At 35.0% G+C, this 19997-nt stretch overlaps 1 protein-coding gene across 12 annotated transcripts in view; it reads right to left on the minus strand.

The window, feature by feature from the left end:
- The window catches only part of LOC145258321 (uncharacterized), a 142535-nt gene that overhangs the window by 83800 nt on the left and 38738 nt on the right, over positions 1-19997 (minus strand). For 6 of the 12 annotated variants that reach the window (XM_080116411.1, XM_080116406.1, XM_080116405.1 and 3 more), the window contains 2 exons: positions 7618-7692; positions 2586-2717 (listed from right to left, as the gene is read on the minus strand). In XM_080116411.1, the coding sequence (XP_079972537.1) occupies positions 2586-2717; positions 7618-7692 (207 nt within the window). The remainder of the gene's footprint in view (positions 1-2585; positions 2718-7617; positions 7693-19997) is intronic. The other 6 variants (XM_080116413.1, XM_080116410.1, XM_080116414.1 and 3 more) reach the window with 1 other exon arrangement.

The raw sequence follows: 19997 nt of genomic DNA on the forward strand, positions 1-19997 counted from the left end.
ATTTTGTTTATTCCACACTGATAAAACTTTTTGCTTTAGTTATGCTGAGTGTTGACATCAGTTGACATCGTGGCGGGGGTGTGGTGCGGATGTTTGGCAGTGAAGAACATATGTCAGCTTGACTTCGCTCTGTGACCAACTGTTGCTCCCTTTCTGTTGTGTAGATTTATATAAACATTCTCTCATCCTGGAATGTTTACTATTTCCCATTGTTTATTGTTCTAATCCTTTGACTGCTATTTCTGGTCAATTATGCATTCCAATAGACAATGGTGAAAAACCTCACATTCCTTACATGGAATCGATCTGCTTGTGTGCAACTATCGAATGCCAGACATCCAACACCTTAATTGCATTTAAGTTGACATACCAAACTGATTTTAATTTTCATTTGTTATTGTTGAACCATGCTATTTATACCGCTATAATGTACTTCACTACAGTTTACTAAAATGATGATTTAGTCCTGCTAGAACAACTGGTAATATGGAAACATTTTAAAATCAGCAACAGGAGAATGACTTTTTAAAGAATAACAAATTGTCTCCCTTACAACTGAAATTTTATTGCTTTTTTTTTTTTTTTAAGTTCAGAAAATGTGTAGATTTTCAATTGCATTAACTACTCTATAAACATCATATTTATATTACAGATTAGCTGTATCTACCTGGCATTGTTTAGGTGGAGAACTTAGAAAAAATGTTCAAATATAGCAATGCTTTTTTTTTTAAATTTCAGTAAATATTTGATAAATAAATTAGTTCAATCAGTATTTATCTAGTTTTATACAAGCAAGAAACACCGTCTTATATATATATATATATATATATATATATTCTTTAAATTTGATGACTTTTGTTGATAAAACTCAAGGTTTTATCTGTATGAACAATTAATGAAACGATTATAATTCTTTGCGATAAAAGATCTTATTTTTTTTTTACTTTTTTTATAAGGACTTGTGTTTTTTCATTGGAAAATATCTTTATACTACCAAGAGCCAGGTACGCCCAAGGATGGAATACTGTTGCCACATCTGGGCAGGAGCTGCTAGAAAGGACTTGTCCTGCCTTGATAGAGTTCAAAATAGACTTCGTAGCCTCGTAGGAGATGTCCTTTTCTCCTCCTTGCAACCTCTATCTCACAGAAGAGATGTTGCGAGTTTGTCTCTGATGTATCGTTATTTTCATGGAAAGTGTTCGACTGAGCTTCAATCTATGGTCCCCCCTCGCCAAACTTTCACAAGAAACACTCGTCTAGCTGTAAACACTATCAATAATTCCCCCCACTCTTTATCTGTGCCTAAACCTAAACGTAGATTCCATGAACAAAGCTTCTTTCTTAGAACTGCACGCCTGTGGAATTGTCTTCCGTTTTCCTGCTTTCCAGCTGACTACAATATGGTTGTCTTCAAGTCTAACGTAAATAAGTTCTTGATGAGCCGTTATCAAATTTACCAAATTTTCATTACTAATGATTACTATATTGTCCAATTTCTACTGTACACTCTTTAACCCTTATCCTTGAGTGGCCTCTTGGCCTTGATAATGTGGTGATGCCTATGTAAAAAAAAAAAAAAAGTCGCCTGGTCATAAAATATGCTTAAATATTTTAATTTATGCAGACTGCATATTATTATGGCGCTAATACTTTATTGATTATTATATTGTACCCAATATACAGTAGTGATTTAAAAAAAAAAAAAAAAATTACTTGGATGCCATTAGCTAAAATCAAAAACATTTAATCGACTTACACCAACCAAGTTCCAAATTTTTGTCAATTTTGACTCCTTACTATTTTTACTGGCTAAAAACCAAATTAAATTTGTTCTACAAATCCAAATCCTCTACATATCAAGTTTCAAGTCTGTAGACCCAAAAATTGACAGTAGTTTGTTAGAAACTGTTCCTCACACAGACAAAGTTACGTGTATATATATATATATATATATATATATATATATATATATATATATATATAATCGTATAGGTATTCTTGTGTGCGTGGGGATTATCTCTGCAGTTTTTATTTTTAATGCAAAATATTTTTGACTTCAATCAAAATAGCTTTGTATAGACGAATACAGAGTTACATCACTTTTTTTTTAAAGATGATGACCATTTGAAAATAATTCTGATCCGGACAAAGTATTTTCTGAAAGGAATTAAATCATATTACACTTTACTCTTTGTAACAACATGCTGTAATGATCCACAAATTAAAAAAATAAATAAATAAATAGCTAACCAGAATCAAATATTGAATCTGTAGGAAAATAGCAATCAACAACAAAAAGATGAAGAAACTGACTTCACTTTATATTTCTTGGATGAATCACTAATCTAGAAAAAAAAAAAAAAAAATACCATTTTGAATCGAGAAAGTTGAATTGTGCCGGAAAAAAAGGGGAGGGAGGAGGAGAGTAAGGGTGGGTTGAAGTGTTTAAAGAGAAAAATGGAGGTGATACAGCTCTAAATAAGAAAGCAAAACAGTTTTTTAATATACAGCAATCAGTTAATTTGCTTAGTAGTAGTGGTGGTAATAGTAGTAGTAGTAGCTGTATGCAAATTTAAAAACATTACCTTCTCGGCCTCGTATTCTTCCATATATTCCTGTTTCTCTTTCTCAGACAATTCCCGCCACATCTGTCCAATGATTTTACCAATTTCGCATAATTTTAGGTCTGGGTTGGCGCCCTTTACCGAGTCCCATACCTGAATATTGCATTTAACATCAAGTTTATCTGCTGAATTACCAAAGAAGGTTGGGGGATTTTTTGTTTTTCAGAGGGTCAGGATGAAGTGATAGCGCAGCATTGTTTACCAAATGCGCTCGATGAAAGGCAGTTCAACCCACCCCAAAGTCAATTAAAAAAAAAAAGGGAGTTGGGGAGGGGGAATGGAAATTAATTCATTGCCATGGTTACATATTCTGTCTACAAGGGAGGAGGAAGAGGAGATTTCATTTTTTTTTATGTTGGGTGTGAGCTGACCAGTATTCAAGGTAGGAGTCAATAGCCAGACTTCACAGTGGCTAACCAAGTTAAGAGGTGGCAATTGTCCTCAGCAAATGCATCTAGATAATAATAATCACATACGGTCTAAGAATGATTGAGGCTCTAAAAATTATACAGTACCAAGCAGCATATATAGGGAAAACGAGATGTATATCACTGCATTCTCCAAATTTTCCTCTACTCAGAACTCAGGTCGAAAGTACAGAATACATCTGACAACATTGTCAAAATCCAATGTTTATCACGGCAATCGTTATTGAAAAAAGACAAACTTACTAGGGTAGACGCTGCTCATCTTTGTACCCGCTGCACACGCCTCTTATCTTCATGTTGTTCTAGATTAACAAAAAGCTCTTCATCGAGACATGGAAAAAAAAACAAAAAACGCCGACCTCACAGGCAACTGCGGCTGTCAGTAAAGAATCTGATGACGCTGATGATTGCAACACATTCATGGATTATGTTGACACCAACATCAGCACAGAAAGACTAAGAAGCAATGTAAGTGCAGTAAAACTTGTTTGTATTGTTTCTTTAACTTGTTTAAACTTTATTACTATTTTTTACAGGCAATAACACATTACATTGTCACCGTTCTCACATTAGTCATCATTACATCACAACTGTCATCATTTTTGAAATGAACATGATGTGATAGTTGACATTTTACACTTCATTTTAAAACAAACCCTAAACGATTATTTCTTTTAGTTCCTGAAATTCACAGATTACAAAGTCATGAAACTTTGAACTTGTTTTCTGACGTTTTTTTTATAAATGGTGCTTAGTACTGTATGATTCTGGGGACCTCAATGAAATGTGTATTAAAAAAATTTTTTTTTAGAAAAATTAAAAAAAAATAAATAAATAGAGAAACAGTGTTTTTTTTTTTTTTTATGATTAAATGTATTTAATACAACAGTTCCCAACCTTTCCCCTCCTCCACAGAGCTTTGAGACCAATTGTTACCCATCGAACCTCAAGTACATCACTAACTGTGTCAGCCAGACAGTCTTTGAAGAAGAAACATAGAATTAGTCTCACTTGTAAAAAAAAAAAAAAAAAAAAGGTAGGTATCAGTTTTAGTTTGGTTACAGGTAAATATAATACATGCAAGATACAAGAAAAGAAAAATAAGTCACCTGTTTTTTTGTTTTTTTTGTGACCTTCTAGTTCAGGGGTCTCAAACTTAAGAGAGTAAAGAGGACCCAGATTACGATTAGAGAGAAAAATATCAGATTGGTGCAAAAGTTTTTGCTGGTTTGTAGAAGGAGCATTTTAAACCATTACAATTTATTTTATTACTTAAAAATATCACCATGATTAATTGATAACTTTTTTTTTTTCATAAGGCATCATTCATATTTTTCTGTAATATTTTCATCTATGTTGACCTGAAAACAACTTTCTTTAGTCAACAGAAACGGTCATCTTCCATCATGATATAATGCTTGTCCTCACACAACATTACTGACTAAAAGATCTCCTAGGAGAAATCAGTTGAGAAATCTTGCTCTATCCTGCATCTTCTGGCCTAGTTCCCTCGGATTCTAAAACTATTTAGATAGCCTTAGGTTAATATCACAAGAAGATCAAATATGAGTTACAAACATATTTCACATCAAAACCTAATGAATTTTACCATCGAGGCATTTATAAGCTCATTGAAAGATGAAATAAAGTTATAGAGAACAAAGGTCGTTATTGTTATGAATAAAAATTTCCAAAAGCAGTTTTTCATTTTCAAGATGAAATTTTAAACCGGCAAAACTTTTGCACCAACCTGATACAAATGGTCAGATACAGGAAACCCGTCACCAGAGGCAGAGTGAGGATTAATACCAATGGGGATGGCGTAAAGTTTGGCTCATTGGTTGAACTCCCCCCCCCCCTCAGACTTTCAAATTGAATAATTACATGTCTGTCACTCTGGATATAATGTTGCACTCGCAAAAGGGTGGAGTTAACTTGTTAAAATTTGAGGTAAATATTGGTGATAAAATATTGATTATGGTAAATGGTTTAATTGAAGAGTCCTTGTGTAGGCTCTATGGGTGGCAAGTTTGAGACCCCTGCTCTAGTGGGTTCTGGGATTCCAGGTTGAGAACCAATGGTTTAGTAAATTTCATTTATCAATAAAAAAAAAAAAAAAAAAAAAAAAAAAGAAAGGGAAAAAATATATATATATATATATAAAAAAAAAAAAAAAAAAAAAATCCTGGCTAGTCACTGTATTAGCTGGCTAAAGAAGCCACAATCTAAAACACAAGTCAGATCTCGTTGAAATTTTTCAATTGCAGATCATTCAATATTTCAGTTTCATTGTTTTATCTTTCATATAAAAGTTATTGTTTATTGCAAGGCACTGCTAAGGAAAAAAAAATTAATAACTTTAAAAAATAAAATTAATGTTTTTCACCCCACTTCCATTTTGAATCAACCAATAAAAAAAAATCTATTTAGATCAATACAGTATTTCATATCATCCCTGTTAACTTAAAAGAAATGTATCTAAATCGATAAAACCAGCAAGATTTTTTTTATTAAATATATTTCATGTCATTAAAAAAATTTTTTTTAAATTACATAAGTTGCCATTTTTAATTAAGTAGGCATTGATTGGAAGTTTTGAAACCAGCAATTCATATTAAATTAAAGAAACAACAAACAAATAAAAACAAACAAAAAAAACATGAATCACACAAGAAGGAGGAAATAAAGTAAAAGAAAAAAATTAAAATCCGTGGAATTGAAAATATAAAATGAAAACATAACATCATACAAGATTTAAAAAAAATTTTTTGTTGGAAATTTATGAACTTAATAGAAAAAGTGTTCTCCAATTAAATCTGTTGCAAAATTTCTTAAAAATTATTTTCATTTCTTTAATTATCAGTTTCAAAGAAAGAAAAGAAAAATAAAGTTGCTGTAGAAATTCATAGAAGTATGTGGCTAAAGTTTTTGAACATGTTCTATTCCACTCTGCAGCATCTTTGACAAGTGTCTAAAAACATATGCTGCAGATTAATCCAAAGTCCCAATAAACTTGGGTATAATGAAATTGTTCAGATGTTAGGTGCTATAACCTGGAAAAAGATGGTTTGGCTCTTTTGTTTCTTGGCATATCAACTTTTTTCCGATTAGTTAATGCTAGTGATTTTATAAAAAGGTTTTTATACTTTAAGTTGTTTATATTTTCAAATATGTATTCATGGAGTTTGGTTTGGTTGTTTTAAGGTATATCAAGATTTTTTTTAGGTTATGTAATGCCGAATTCGGTTATTTTGGAAAAAAGACTAAGTTTCAAGTTCCATATATCTTCAAATGATGTTTAGTTTGGTTGTTTTGATAGAGTAAAATTGTTGTTTTTTTTGCATTGCAGAACATGATTGAGTTTTGCAAAGAGAAAGGCGGAAAAAAAAAACTATAACATCAATTTTTGGTGCATTTAAGTCAAGTCGTTGATATCTTCAGACAACCAGATTCCCAATATTGACCTGTATTTATAAAATTACAGTATTTAAATACCTTCCAAAACTTTAACTCTTTTAATACACAATGATTAAATAAAAATTATAAAGCTGGTTTAATTATTTTTATTCAATCCTTTAAAATTGATGTAAACTTTTGAAAGGTCACAAACCATCCTATAACAGGCCAAGAGATGTAACATTTGGAGTCTCTGATATTTTACAAGAGCCCTTTTTAGTCACCAACACTTTGCTGTCAATTGCTCCTATTTTGTTTGGAAAGAATTCTAACTATGATCATGATTAAGTACAAATTCTTTAAATAAAAAAACACGGAAATAAAAATCACTCATTGAAATATGCACGTGTCTTAACCCATTTAAAGTTACATTTACAGATCTGGTTTAATTGTTTTATGGCATATCAACCCTTTTTGGATTATTTAATGTTAAATTCAGTAATTTTGAAAGAAAGTTTTTCTGCTTCAAGTTCTTTATATCTTCAAATATTTATCCAGTGTATGGTATGGTTGTTTTGAAGAAGAAAATTGTTTTTGTTTTAGACTTTAGAGAACATGATTGAGTTTTGCAAAGGGAATGGAAAAAAATAAAATAAAAAATAACATCAATATATTTTAGGTCAAGAAACCAGGATCGTCAGACAGTCTGATCTGGTAACACCAGATAAATTATAGAAATTTGTCAAATTTATGGATGATCTTATTGTGGTTCTTATTTAAAAACATCAAATAAATGTGTGTGTGTGTGTGTGTGTGTGATTTCCCTGTTTTTTAACAGCTGTATAAACTATCTTAAAAAAATTCTCATCGCTTCCAAGAGTCCCAAACGAATATTTTTTTTTAAATTTTAATTAATAAAATATTAAAATAGTTGACTTTTTTTTAATGAGGAAACATTTTTTAATGACTTTTTTTTAAAAGAGGAAACATTTTTTAATGACTTTTTTAAAATGGGGAAATGGATTGATTTTAATACTTTCATTGAGATTTAATGGAGAACATTGCAGCTTAGGAGAAAAAAATAAAGACCTGAAGAAATTGGAACAAGAATATTAGTAAAAAAAAAAAAAAAAAAGAATACTATGGTTGTAGTAGTAGGAGTCACTTACCTTGCGGCTGTATCGCATGTACGGCATCAGGGGCCTCTCTGGAGGTTTAGGGGGTTTCGGTATCTTGGCATCGTTCTTGAAAAAGGTAAGAACACAACACGAAAATTAATTACAGGTGAAATTGGAGAAATGGATAATAGGATAAAAAAGAGTTTTCTTTCTGCCAGCAGAAAATTCCTTGCATAAGTCATTATCTTATAATGAGAAAGAGAAAATAAGTAGCAATACACATGAAAAAATTGAAATAGCTTAAAATATTTCAATATTGGTATCTATAGAAGGAGCTCGATGAGCTAAGAAAGAATCTTTTTAAATTTTTTAAATCCAATTAAAATTAAGGAAGTTATGACTATTTTTGTGCTTCACACGTTTGGATATTTTTCTATCTTTAAGACCATATGCGTTGTCACATTTTTTACACTTCTTTTTCAATAAAAATGTTATATTTTTGTTAAAACAAAAGATTAAGCAATGAAATTTACCATATAAGTGTATTTTTATGCTAGGAATTAGAATATGCGACTGAAAATCTCCAAAAATTAATGGTTTCCAAATAATCTGCAGTAAATACACATGAATATGCAGCAATTCCTTAAAAATGTCATGTATCCATTAAAAGAAAAGAAGAACTCAAAGCTGAATTGTAACGCATTATATGTACAAATATCTGAAATCAAAATCTAGGACTGTTTAAAATTGAATATATTGCAATATTTCTTTGGTATTATTGTAGATTAATACCTTCCGTTAACCTTCCACCCCATCTGCCCACCTCTCCAAAATATGCGATTTTACCTTTGTAGGCAATTACGTGTGAATACCTTAAAAACTTTAATGAAAGATAAACAAGTATTATTTTAGCATTTAATGTAAAATGATTCCCCATTTTGAGCCATTCTAGCGTTTTAGGGCAGTTAACCATTTTTTTTATTCTATCAGAGATAAATCCTGCCTTTTTTTTCCCCTAAAGACAATTATGTGTGGTTTTAAGAGGGTCTTTGTGCAATTATGAGAGGGTAGGGAGTTTACCACTCTGACTTTGGGCTAATGATAGAGCTAAGGAAAATTATGTGTGAACACACTGAAGACTTGATAGAAACAAAACAAAAACAATTTTAGAATTTAGAGTGAGGGTTAGTTTCACATAAATTTAATGTAAAATAATTCACAATTTCGAGACCATTCTAGCATTTTAGGACAGTTGACTAATTTATTTTTTTATGGGTGATAAATGGTGCACTTTTCTTTAAGGAAGGATTTTTTTTTTTTTGACACTTATATGTAGCTTACCAAGGAACTTTATTTGGTGAGGAGCTTGCCACTTAGACTTAGCGTTATTGTTAGGGCTAAAGAAAGTTTTAAGAGGAGGAGGCTTGCACTCGTACCTAGGGTTAGAGGTAGGATTAAGGGAGTTTTTTTTGTTTTTTTTTTTTAAATTTTTTTAAGGCGTTTAACCCCCCTATTTATAGTTCATGGGTCATAATTATTGGCTTTTGAAAATGTTATGCCTTAGATTTTGGACATCAAATTACTTTTAAATATTAGATTTATTTTTGTTTGTTTGTCTTAATTCTTAAGGGGTGTGAAACTTAAGAATTATGACAAATAGACAAAAATAAATTTAATTTAAAACAAGTGACGTCACTGACAGAAAACGTGACGTATTTTTGCCCACTTATTTAAATATCAAAAAACATTTTTTGCTAAAGTTAACAAATCATTCACAAATTTTTGATAAATTTGGTTTTTATTTTCAATTACATTTCTTGCCCGAGTGACACATTATTTCGTTAAACTTTTCAGTTTAAGACGTTTTTTTTTTCTCTACCTGGACTTCGGGCCAAGATCACAGTGTAATATTCTGATGCTACATTTTGCCTTTTCTGTCCTCAGTGAAGGAGAAATCCTTCATGACTGAGAATTTTTATGTTTGTTTCTATCCAGATTGACCCTTTTTGGGAAGCTGGATTTTCCTCATATTAACTGACCTTGTGTCTAACTGTCCTCGTGGGGAGGCAAGTAAATAGGAACTTAACTAGAAACTGAGCACTTCCTACAAATATTTAAATATTGATTTTGTATTTTTTTTATATATGATTGGGTAGATTAGTGTCCATTCGATTATAATCTGCTAAAAAAAATTAAAAAAAAAAAGACGAAAAAAATATATTGGAACTAGGGTACTGCTCGCACATGTGAAGCAAAAAAAAAATCATATTTCACATTTTCGTTTTTTTTTTTTTTATTTTAAAAAACAAAACACTGTTTAATTCACCGTTGAAAACTAATGTAATCGATAAAAGTGCACATGTTACATATTTGTTTTTCAACATTTTAAAATTTGACTAAAAACAAAGCCGGATAGCTTTAAAATGATATATTCTGATAACCGAATAGCTCTAGTTAAGTTAATTATGTTCTGATAATATGAGTTCCAACTAAATATGTAAGAACATTTTTTTAGATTCATATTTTCATTTTTTTTTAAATTTTTAATTCGTCCTGGAATAAAAAACAAAACAAAAAAAATTTGTTTACAGTAAAGTAATTAATATCAATATTAATACCAAACTCGTCATGTTGAAGTCTTTTTAACACAAAAAATGAGCTGTCGAAAGAATTTCGGACAACCGAATCTATTAAAAGTGATATCTCTTCTAGTTAATTTCTAAATTTTATGACGAAATTCTTAAGAGAAACGCGGTACGACCATTTACAAATCAGGGAGAGGGGGGGGGGGACATTACAAAATCTTACTGAAAACGCTGTTTTATGATGTTAACATTTTTATCACTTTATTTGCTTAAAACTCTTAAAATATATAAATGTACATTATTATTTATTAATTTATTTGAAAGTATATTCATTTTCGAACAAAATGGTGGTATTTTGAGGACTTCAGGTGCTTTGGTTTTTAAAATATGACGATTTTAGTAGAACCCCCTTAAAATCCGTAATTATCCAAAGCGTTTTATCGTTCATGTGTATTGCTAAAATAAGAAAACATGAAATTTCATGTTGAAAAAGAAAAAAAGTCATATTCTTCAAAAAATAAACAAGTCGTTATAGCTTTAAATTTTTTTTTCAGATAAGATTGGTCAATATGAAAGGACCAATTCTCCTCCATGACAACGCTCGCCGGCATGTTGCTTAACTGACCTTGCAGAAGCTGAACGAATTGGGCTACAAGACTGCCTCATCCGCCATATTCACAGGACTTCTCGCCCATCGATTATCGCTTTTTCAAGCATCTGGACAACTTCTTGTGCAAAAAATGCTCCAAAAGCTGAGATGATGCTGAATCGGCCTTCAATGACTTCATCACTTCCAGAACTCCAGATTTCTATGCTAATGGGATCAATAAACTTGCTTCTCGTTGGCAAAAATGTGTTGATTCTAACGGTTCTTATTTCAATTAATAACGTTTATTATGAAAGGAGTTATGATCTTTTGAAGTTGAACATCAAAAAAACATTTTTGCACCAACCTAATACATTCATTTAAAATTGTTGAAGACTTGAAAATTCAGTATGTTATTGCTATATGTCTAATGAGACGACTGACCAATTTTTATGATTTCATGTTCAAATGAACAGCTACAGCAGGAATTGGAATACACGCTACTAAAGCCTAATTGTCACAACTGGTGACTTTCAAAAATACAATCTGGACGTGAGGACACTTTAGAAGAACGACATGGAAAAAATTCTGTTTTAAATTTGGGAAAAATGCCACAGAAATGTATGGAATGCTTCAGACTGCTTTTGGACCATCTTGCATGAATTGAGCATCAGTTTTTGAGTGACATATGAGATTCAAGGAAGACAGGGAATATGTGAGGAATGATGAGAGGTGTGGGAGGAGTAAGGAAGTCAGAATATCAGAGTTGATTGGCCAAATAAAGAATTTCATGGATAAGGACTGTCGGGTGTCTATAGAGACAATAAATGCAGAGTTTGATGTCAGTGTGGGAACTGTACACACAATTATTTGCGTTATCTTGACAGCAAAGAGATGGTCAAGCTGATCAATTCAAATCCCGCAGTTCTTGATGCTCTCATGACCTGTGATGGAAACTGGGTCTGCTGCTATGACCCAGAGACCAATAATCGAAATAAGAACGATTAGAATCAACACATTTTTGCCAACGAGAAGCAAGGTGGCTCTCTTAGACCCAAGAAGGCCAAACAGAGCCAGAAACTTATGATGATCCACTTTTTTGACAGCACAGGCATGATTTACATGCACTGGGTTCCCACTGGACAATCAACAAGGAGTACTATGTTGTGGTTTTAAGAGAGTTTAAGAAGAGGTTCTGTTAGAAGACCCCAGCATTCTTCAAATTTGGTCTGTGGCATTTCCACCAGGACAATGCACCAATCCACAACTCCATCCTTGTCACAAACTATTCGATAAAGATGCATATCAAGACAGTTCCTCACCCTGGTTATAGTCCAGACATTGCTCCCTGTGACTTTTAGTTATTCCCTAAGCTCAAGGAAAACCTTAGAGGCTGTCGTTATGAGACAATTGAGATGAAAGAGGCTGCGAAGAGGATCATTGACATGCTCACACAAAAGGACTTCCATGCGACCTTCCAGAAGTTGTTGGAACGGTACAACAAGTGCATTGCAGCCGGAGGATTTTTGTCATTTCTTTGACTTGGACACTCGGTGGTGAAAATAGAAAAACACACGCACACACACAGCTGGTTATAAAAATATGTTGTTTATTTTTGTAAATATAAGCTTTTAGTTTCCAATGACAAATCTAATGGCGGCATGATAGGATTGGAGGTGGTGGTATACAGAAAACTATGTTGCTAGCACCCTTCTTGTGTCGTTCTGTCAACTCTTTCTCTTTCTTTGTATCTCTTTTTATTTGGCCCAGATGATGACGCCATTCCAATTTGCACTGTTTCGTAAAAATGTGGTCACTCAATGACCAGGGATTTTGCGTCTTAAAATTTGACCTCGCTTCGATTGATCTTATCTCCCAGGCCTTGCGACCGACTTTTTTGTTTGCTATCACTCGACCACACAAAGATCCCGCATGTGACCTTTGGTCATGTTTTCTGTTCAAATTTATTGTTTAACCTCACTATCTCTATTCTCAGCAATCACTGCCATCCGTAGTCGTCGTCGTCTCACGTTTTTGGCTAAGTAAGCCTCTGGCCGGCTTTGGGTAGGATTTGTTAGGAGATTCAAAGTTCTTATCCGTCGCGGTTACCACCTGATGAAGGCCAGAGGAATAGTTGGCCGAAACGTTGTGAAACAACAACCAATAAAGATGAGAATAATAGTCCGCAATAAATAAATTAATATAAATAATACTCATCTCAATAATGAATTCCAATTAAAATAATATATAAGAAAAAAATGAGATCACACAGGATTATTCAATTATCATATTCAGCTGCATCAAAATCAATGCCATAGTATTTTTTAGCTGACTGATTTAAAAGATGTGCAGGAATGAAACCACATTTTGTCTAGCTGACTGTTGTTTCAATAGATTTTTTTTTTTTTAATGTCAGACTAAACTTGTGAACATAAAAATCAACGACTACCTAAAGTTGAAGAACTGTTGTGAGATTGGTTACTTTGTATAGAGTGTTTTTTTTTTTTTTTTTTTAAAGGGGTGAACTTTAAATTGAAAACTATTTTCTTTAATTGTAGAGTTGGCAACTATTGGTGATTTGACGATACAATCAATTTACTGAGAGAAACATTTGATGAACGAATTTCACAAAATGGCCCTATCAACTGGTCACCTCATTTGAACAATTCAACCCTATTAGATTATTTTCTTTGTGGATATGTAAAGTCTCGTGTTTAAGCTGATAAAAAAACCAGACACAATAGACTAGTTGAAGACAATATTCAACACATTATTATCGGAATACAGACTAATTTAATGTGTAGAGTTGTTATAAAAATTAGACCTCTAGATTATGCCATATATGTGAGGGGGGGGGCATATATCCAAAATGGTATTCTATATATATAAAAGCCAAACGTCTGTGTGTATGTATGTATGTATGTATGTTTGTTTGTAACGCTAAAACTTTTGAAAGACGGAACCAAACTTGACAAATTTGGTATCAGATCGAAGCCCCATCACCCGGATGACAAATATCGAAATTTCACGTCAAACAGACCACTAGAAGTTGGTCAACTGATCAGTTATCTTCGAGGGGGGCCCCAAAAAAATCTGTCATTATCTATATATATATAAAAGACAAATGTTTGTTTGTAACGCTAAAACTTGAGATGAAAGATTCCTCTCCCCTAAGAATAAAACATATGTTCAATATCTGCTTTTGTTTTTTCATTGTTTATACGGTCCCGAGCAACGCCGGGTAGCCCTGCTAGTATGTTATAAGTTCCAAATTTCCACAACCTGGCAAATACTGGTACATGCTAGCAAATTTAGATTTGCAATTACAGAATATGATTCTAATTTTTTCCTTTGCTCTTTATTCTAACACTACACTAAGTTTACTGTGTTATTTCGCTACAGTTGATATTGTGTAGAACAATAAGAAAATCATAGTGAACAATGCATTCAACAAAATTTCACACACATTTCTAGATACCTATATCTAATAAGTTCAAAAGAAAGGACACACTTAGGGAGGTATTTTGGTGGTCAAGTCACTAAAAAGAGATTAGCTGGTTTCCCGGCATAGCCTAGGATATAATAAAGATTGACTGAAATACATGTTCTAGCTGGTTTCTAGGCGTTGCCAGGGATGTAATATAGACACATTATGTTGTATATTACCTGTTCTCTTCTCCCTAAGGTAAAACAATTTCATATACATGCTGTAAATTACCTATGCTAGGGATAAAACATGAACAATACCAGTCCTAGGGTAGATAAAACAAATAATACATAGAGATGAAAGATTCCTCTCCCCTAAGAATCAAACATATGTTCAATATCTGCTTTTGTTTTTTCATTGTTTATACGGTCCCGAGCAACGCCGGGTAGCCCTGCTAGTTAAATTATAAATGCCAAAAATTTATCTTTGGAATGAACCATATATTTTTTTGTGATTTATTTGAATTTAAAATTTGCCGCCTCTAAAAAAAAAAAAAAAAAATGAAAAGGAAAAAGAAAAAAAAAAAAAACTTCTTTGCAACTCCAAGCACCGTCTCTTAAAGTGCAATTGTTTGAATCTTGGTTCATCGGGTATATTTGCCAGGTAAATTTTGAAATTTTTTTCATGAATCCAGTTGCTCCTATAATTACTGAAATGATAGAGATCTTAAGATTCCAGTCTTTTTCCATGTCATGCATAAAACCTTGATGAAAACCAAAAATGCTCCGTCAGATTTTTGGAATTGCATTTTTTGACCACGATTGCAATTATGATATTTGAAGGTGCAACAGCATTGCTCAGATTGAGAAGATGATGGAAGGGTGGTTTAGATGTTTTGAACATGGATGAAACTTTGTTTTGCATTATAAATCAACAGGAAGTTATTTTATCTCCCTCCCATGGCAGGATGATAAGTTTTATTGTATTTATTTGCTTCCCCACCAAAGCAAATTAGGTACAAGACCATTTTTAATGTGGGGTAAAAACCAGCTCCCCTAAAAGTAGGCAAAAAGGGGGCACTCTGGTTACCAAAAATAATAATTGTCCCAGTATAGAGGGTTTCCCCTCCATTGACAGCTACAAATTATCTGAAGTGCAGCATCTGCAGAACAGATACTACACTTTGAGATATTAAATCTTTTATTCATGTTAAAAAATACAGTCAAAATCAACGATGAACAAAAAACTTAGGCACATGGCCAACTCAAAAGGGGGGATTTTGGGGGTCGTTGGTCATCCTTGTCACTCCAGAACTAAACAAAGTCAAAAGTTTCTCCCAGCTAGTATCTTCTTTCACCATAATACCGCATTCACCCTTTCATATTTAGGGACGTCCTACTTAACTCCCAATTTTTAAAACATTTTTTATTGACGTGTAAAAACAAAAAAGATAACAATAAAATGGTACAATAATTCATTTGTGTCGAGGGCGGGGGAAGAAAAAACAAAAGGTGATTAGTAGGACCCTCCCAACCCCGTCTAGTTGATAGACTGCCCGTTCTACTAGGTTTGTAAAAGGAACCTCGCTTCTGCGGGTCAGTCTCTAGGTGGGGATGCCCTCTAGATGGGGGTGAATGGAGAAAAGAAATTTTTGTGGGTAAGGGATGGAGGTTAGTTTGTATTTCTTTTTCTCCAAGATGGGTAAAATTTAGAGGAAGGGGTGAAAACAAAAATTGCAGGTAAGAGGGGATGGAGATCTTGGAGGCTTCCTAATCGGGGAGGGATGGAACACACACTCAGCTAGCTGAGAGGCTACTTGTTTAATTTTACTTTACAGAACTGCGCGTTCCACACCTAGGCGGGGAACACGTATTCAAATTTGGCTCCTCTTCGTACACACAGACTTGCCACATGTATCCATCTTCTGTCAAATGCCGCGCGATGCAGCCTTCTTCTATCACATCTGATCTTCACCCGTAGTTGGTGTTTAAAGAAAGCGATCAGATCTTGATCAGAAAAAGACAACACCCCCCGGCAACCTTGCAGACGCGACGTCCAAATCACCATTCTCGCCACGGCCAGGATTGTAACGTAGACCATTTGTCTTTCCCGGTCCCATGGCGGCCTCACGTTGTCCACAACATTGGATACAGTAATTGGGCGAGGATGCTCAGGATCGATGCGAGCCGTCACTCCACTGACATACGACCAGTACTGGTGGAGTTCGCGGCAATCGAAGAAAGCGTGATCCGTAGTTTCTACGGCCGTTGTCCCACAACGGGGACAATCAGGCGACTCCAAAAACCCGGAACTGCATTGTATGTTGTTGAGTGGAAGTGCATTTCGGGCCAATCGCCAAGTTAGAGAGAACTCCGAATTGTTCAGATGACTCGAACCTGGCGCTCAGCTCCACGCGGAGCGGATCTCACTCTGCTGCCACCCCAAACGCGCGCATAGCGGGTCGTCGGCGGCCCCCTTCACTAGATCCCTGTGGAGTTCCCTACGGGTAGCAGTCACAAGGTCACTGGACCTTGGTAGTCGTTTTAGCGCGGCTCGGCACTCTTTCATGTAGGCAGATTCTCCCCGCTGCCTGCGACGGCTCTCGATGGAAGGGTCGAGAACGAGGTCGGGGAAGGCAGCAGTAACCACGGGGTGCCACGGTTGGTCATCCTGCATATAGTGGCTCAGGAAGGCCAGCCTCTCAGCATCTCGATGACACTTCAAGTCCGGCATTCCCAAGCCTCCCTCACACGGACGTTGAATACAGACCTGTCTGCTCACCCAGTGTCTTCCTCTGTCCCAAAGGAGCGAGGACAAGAGTTCGACAAGAGCTTTTAGGTGTTGTGCAGGCAGGGGAAGTACGGCCAGTCGGTAAAGGATTAGAGGAAAGACGTAAGTGGCGCACGCCTCAGCTCTACCCTTTAAGGAAAGTTTCCTAGGAAGCCACGAATTGACTGCAGCCTCCACCTTTGACCGTACCTCCAATCAATTCTTGTCAAGCTGGAGACCCGGTCCAAACCACACACCGAGGATCCGGACCGGGCCATCTGTCCAGCTGAAGGGTGCCGGGAGATTTGCGTTGCCACTCCATGCGCCCAACCACAGTCCTACCGATTTGTTGCGGTTTATCTTGGCCCCCGTGATTCTTTCATACTGTGTGAGTGCCTCCGACACGACCTCAATGTCTCTGAAGCCCGACACGAAGACCGTGACATCATCGGCGAACGCGGATACCTTGGCAGCTGAGCCGCCAGGCAGAGCCATTCCGCGCAGGGCCGAATTTGCCTCCCCATGTCTCAGCTTGCGGAGAAGAGGCTCCAAAGCCAGGACATAAAGCAGGGGCGACAGCGGACAACCCTGACGAACCGACCGAGAGATCACAAAGGGTTTCGAGCGCTTTCCGTTCACTTGCACGACAGCCATGGGCTGTCGATACATTATGGAGATCCACTTGCAAAAGTCCGGTTTAAAAGCGGTGGCCTCTAAGACAGATGGTCGACCCTATCGAAAGCTTTGGACTGATCTAAGTTGATCAGCGCGGCTTCCGTGTCGTCATCTATTCCCCCCTCTAGGATCGTGCGGATCAGGTGCAAGTTGTTCTGAATCGATCTCCCCTTCACAGCGTAGTTCTGTTCCGGTTCAACCAACTCGTCGATAACAACCTGCAGCCAATTCGACAGGACCTTGGCCAAAATCTTCAACTCTGTGTTTAGCAGATATGCTTGTCAAATATTGAACTGGGTTTCTAATTTCACAGTGCATTATATCAGACAGTGGTGTTTGGTTCGGTTGTTTTATTTTGCGGCATATCAACAAATTGAGAGTTATTTAATGCCAAATCTAGTCATCTTGGTAAAAGTGTTTATTTTTATTATTTATTTATTTTTTTACAAGGAAGTTACCACTTATCAAAGCCCAAAGGCCACTCGAGGATAAAGGTTAATGAATGTAAGGTGGTAATGTAGTAATCGTTAATGATGTAAATTGGATAGAATTTGATTATTTATAAGGATGGCTCAACAAGAACTTGTTTACATTAGATTTGAAGGCTATTATGTTGTATTCAACTGGGAAGCAAGTCAGCAGAACAGTGTTCCACAGATGGGCAGTTCTGGAAAAGAGGCCTAGTTCATGGAATTAGCGTTTATTCTTTAAATATTTATTCATTGTGTTTGGCTTGGTTGTTTTGCAGGCAAAAATTGTTTTTGTTTCTGACTTTGTAGAGCATGATTGAGTTTTGTAAAGGAAAAGGAAAAATCACAACATTAATGTTCAGTGCATTTTAGGCCAGGAAACCAGAATCTCCAGACAGCCTGGTAGAAATGAGTATTTCAGCCAGTTTTTATAAGAAAATAAAGAAAAAAAAAAAAAAAAAAAAAAAGAATACAAAATCCCAGTGACCCTAAATTAAAACTTAGCAAAGCAATTTTGGAGTTTTACCAGGATTAAAAAAAAGGGATGAAGAAAGGGCAAAACTTTCGAGAATTAAGGTGAAAAACAAAAAATTTTAAAAATAAAACCGGTCATCATTACTTACAATTTTGGTAAAGTCAAAAATAAAATAAATATGTGTTTTGTAGTGAGGATACAATCTTAAAAAAAAAAAAAAAAAACGGTGTCAGTGAGACAATCTATGTCGCTTTGACTAATAGTGAGGAGGAGGAAGTGGTTAAAAGTCAGGTGATGGTGATGTTCACAATGAACTGCAAGGAGCGATGGCGGCTTGGGTGAACAATGGAAGAGAAATGCCAAAAAGTGGGAGCTGTGAAGCAGGTTAAAGCGGGTTAACCTGCATAAGTGTATGTTGCAGAGAGAACAAGTTTTACTATCTCAACGTGTTAAGGAGGACGACTCCCTTTCGTGCATTTGGCAGCAGGGTGGGAAAACTGATTTGCTGGTTCAATTAACTCGTAAAAAACGATTGTTTTCCAAGGAGAAAAAAGAAAATTGTAGAAAATATCAGACAGCATTTCTAATCTCTGGAGGAAGCTGGTTCAACCTGCCTCGGATGAATGGTATTTTTTTTTTTTAATATGGCTGCTATAAAACTTTAGGATCGGACTGCAGGTGTGAGATATTACTTGGTGTTGCCCACCCTGGAATTTGGAACTCTCATAGCATCTAAAGTAATAAAATGACGACGATGTTGATAATCAAGCAAATGCGTTCAAATGCAAGTTCAACGTTTAACTCTGCTAGTTTTTAAATAGGAGACGATTTGGAAAAATTTGTAAAGCTACATTTTTTGCACTTCTCTATATTACTAAAATTGTAATATCACTTTGTGTATATGTATGTATAATTTCTCTGCCGTAACAATTCTATATTCACAAATCAGTTTTATTACTATACTATGTTGAGAGAACTTGAATGCCTACTAGACACTATCCTTGACTATCTAAGGTCTATCCGTACAGGAGTTTTTAAAAAAATTTTTTTTTTTTTACATGGTAGTCACCACAGAAGCGACTCGGGGATAAGGATTATTGCGTGTACAGTAATCAATAGGATAATATCGTAGTAATCGTTAGTATTGGAGATTTGATAAAGTGTCTTACTTAAGGGGGCGGTTCATCAGGAATTTGCTTATGTTGGAATTAAAGACATCCAAGTTGTAGTCAGGTGGGAAACAGGCAAACGGAAGAGAGTTCCACAGGCGTGCACTTCTAGGAAAGAAGCTTTGTTCATGGAATCTACGCTTTGATTTCGGCACAGATAAAGAATGGGGAAACCTGGCATGAGGATAGTTTCCCCTACTAGTAAACCCGGACTAAATATTCAAAATCACATAGTATTCGTGATCCAAATAAGATCTCGGTATGGCTAACACACA

This window comes from Euprymna scolopes, chromosome 33 (genome assembly GCF_053919585.1).
Source record: "Euprymna scolopes isolate OS-2025 chromosome 33, ASM5391958v1, whole genome shotgun sequence".
NCBI classification, from domain to species: domain Eukaryota; kingdom Metazoa; phylum Mollusca; class Cephalopoda; order Sepiida; family Sepiolidae; genus Euprymna; species Euprymna scolopes.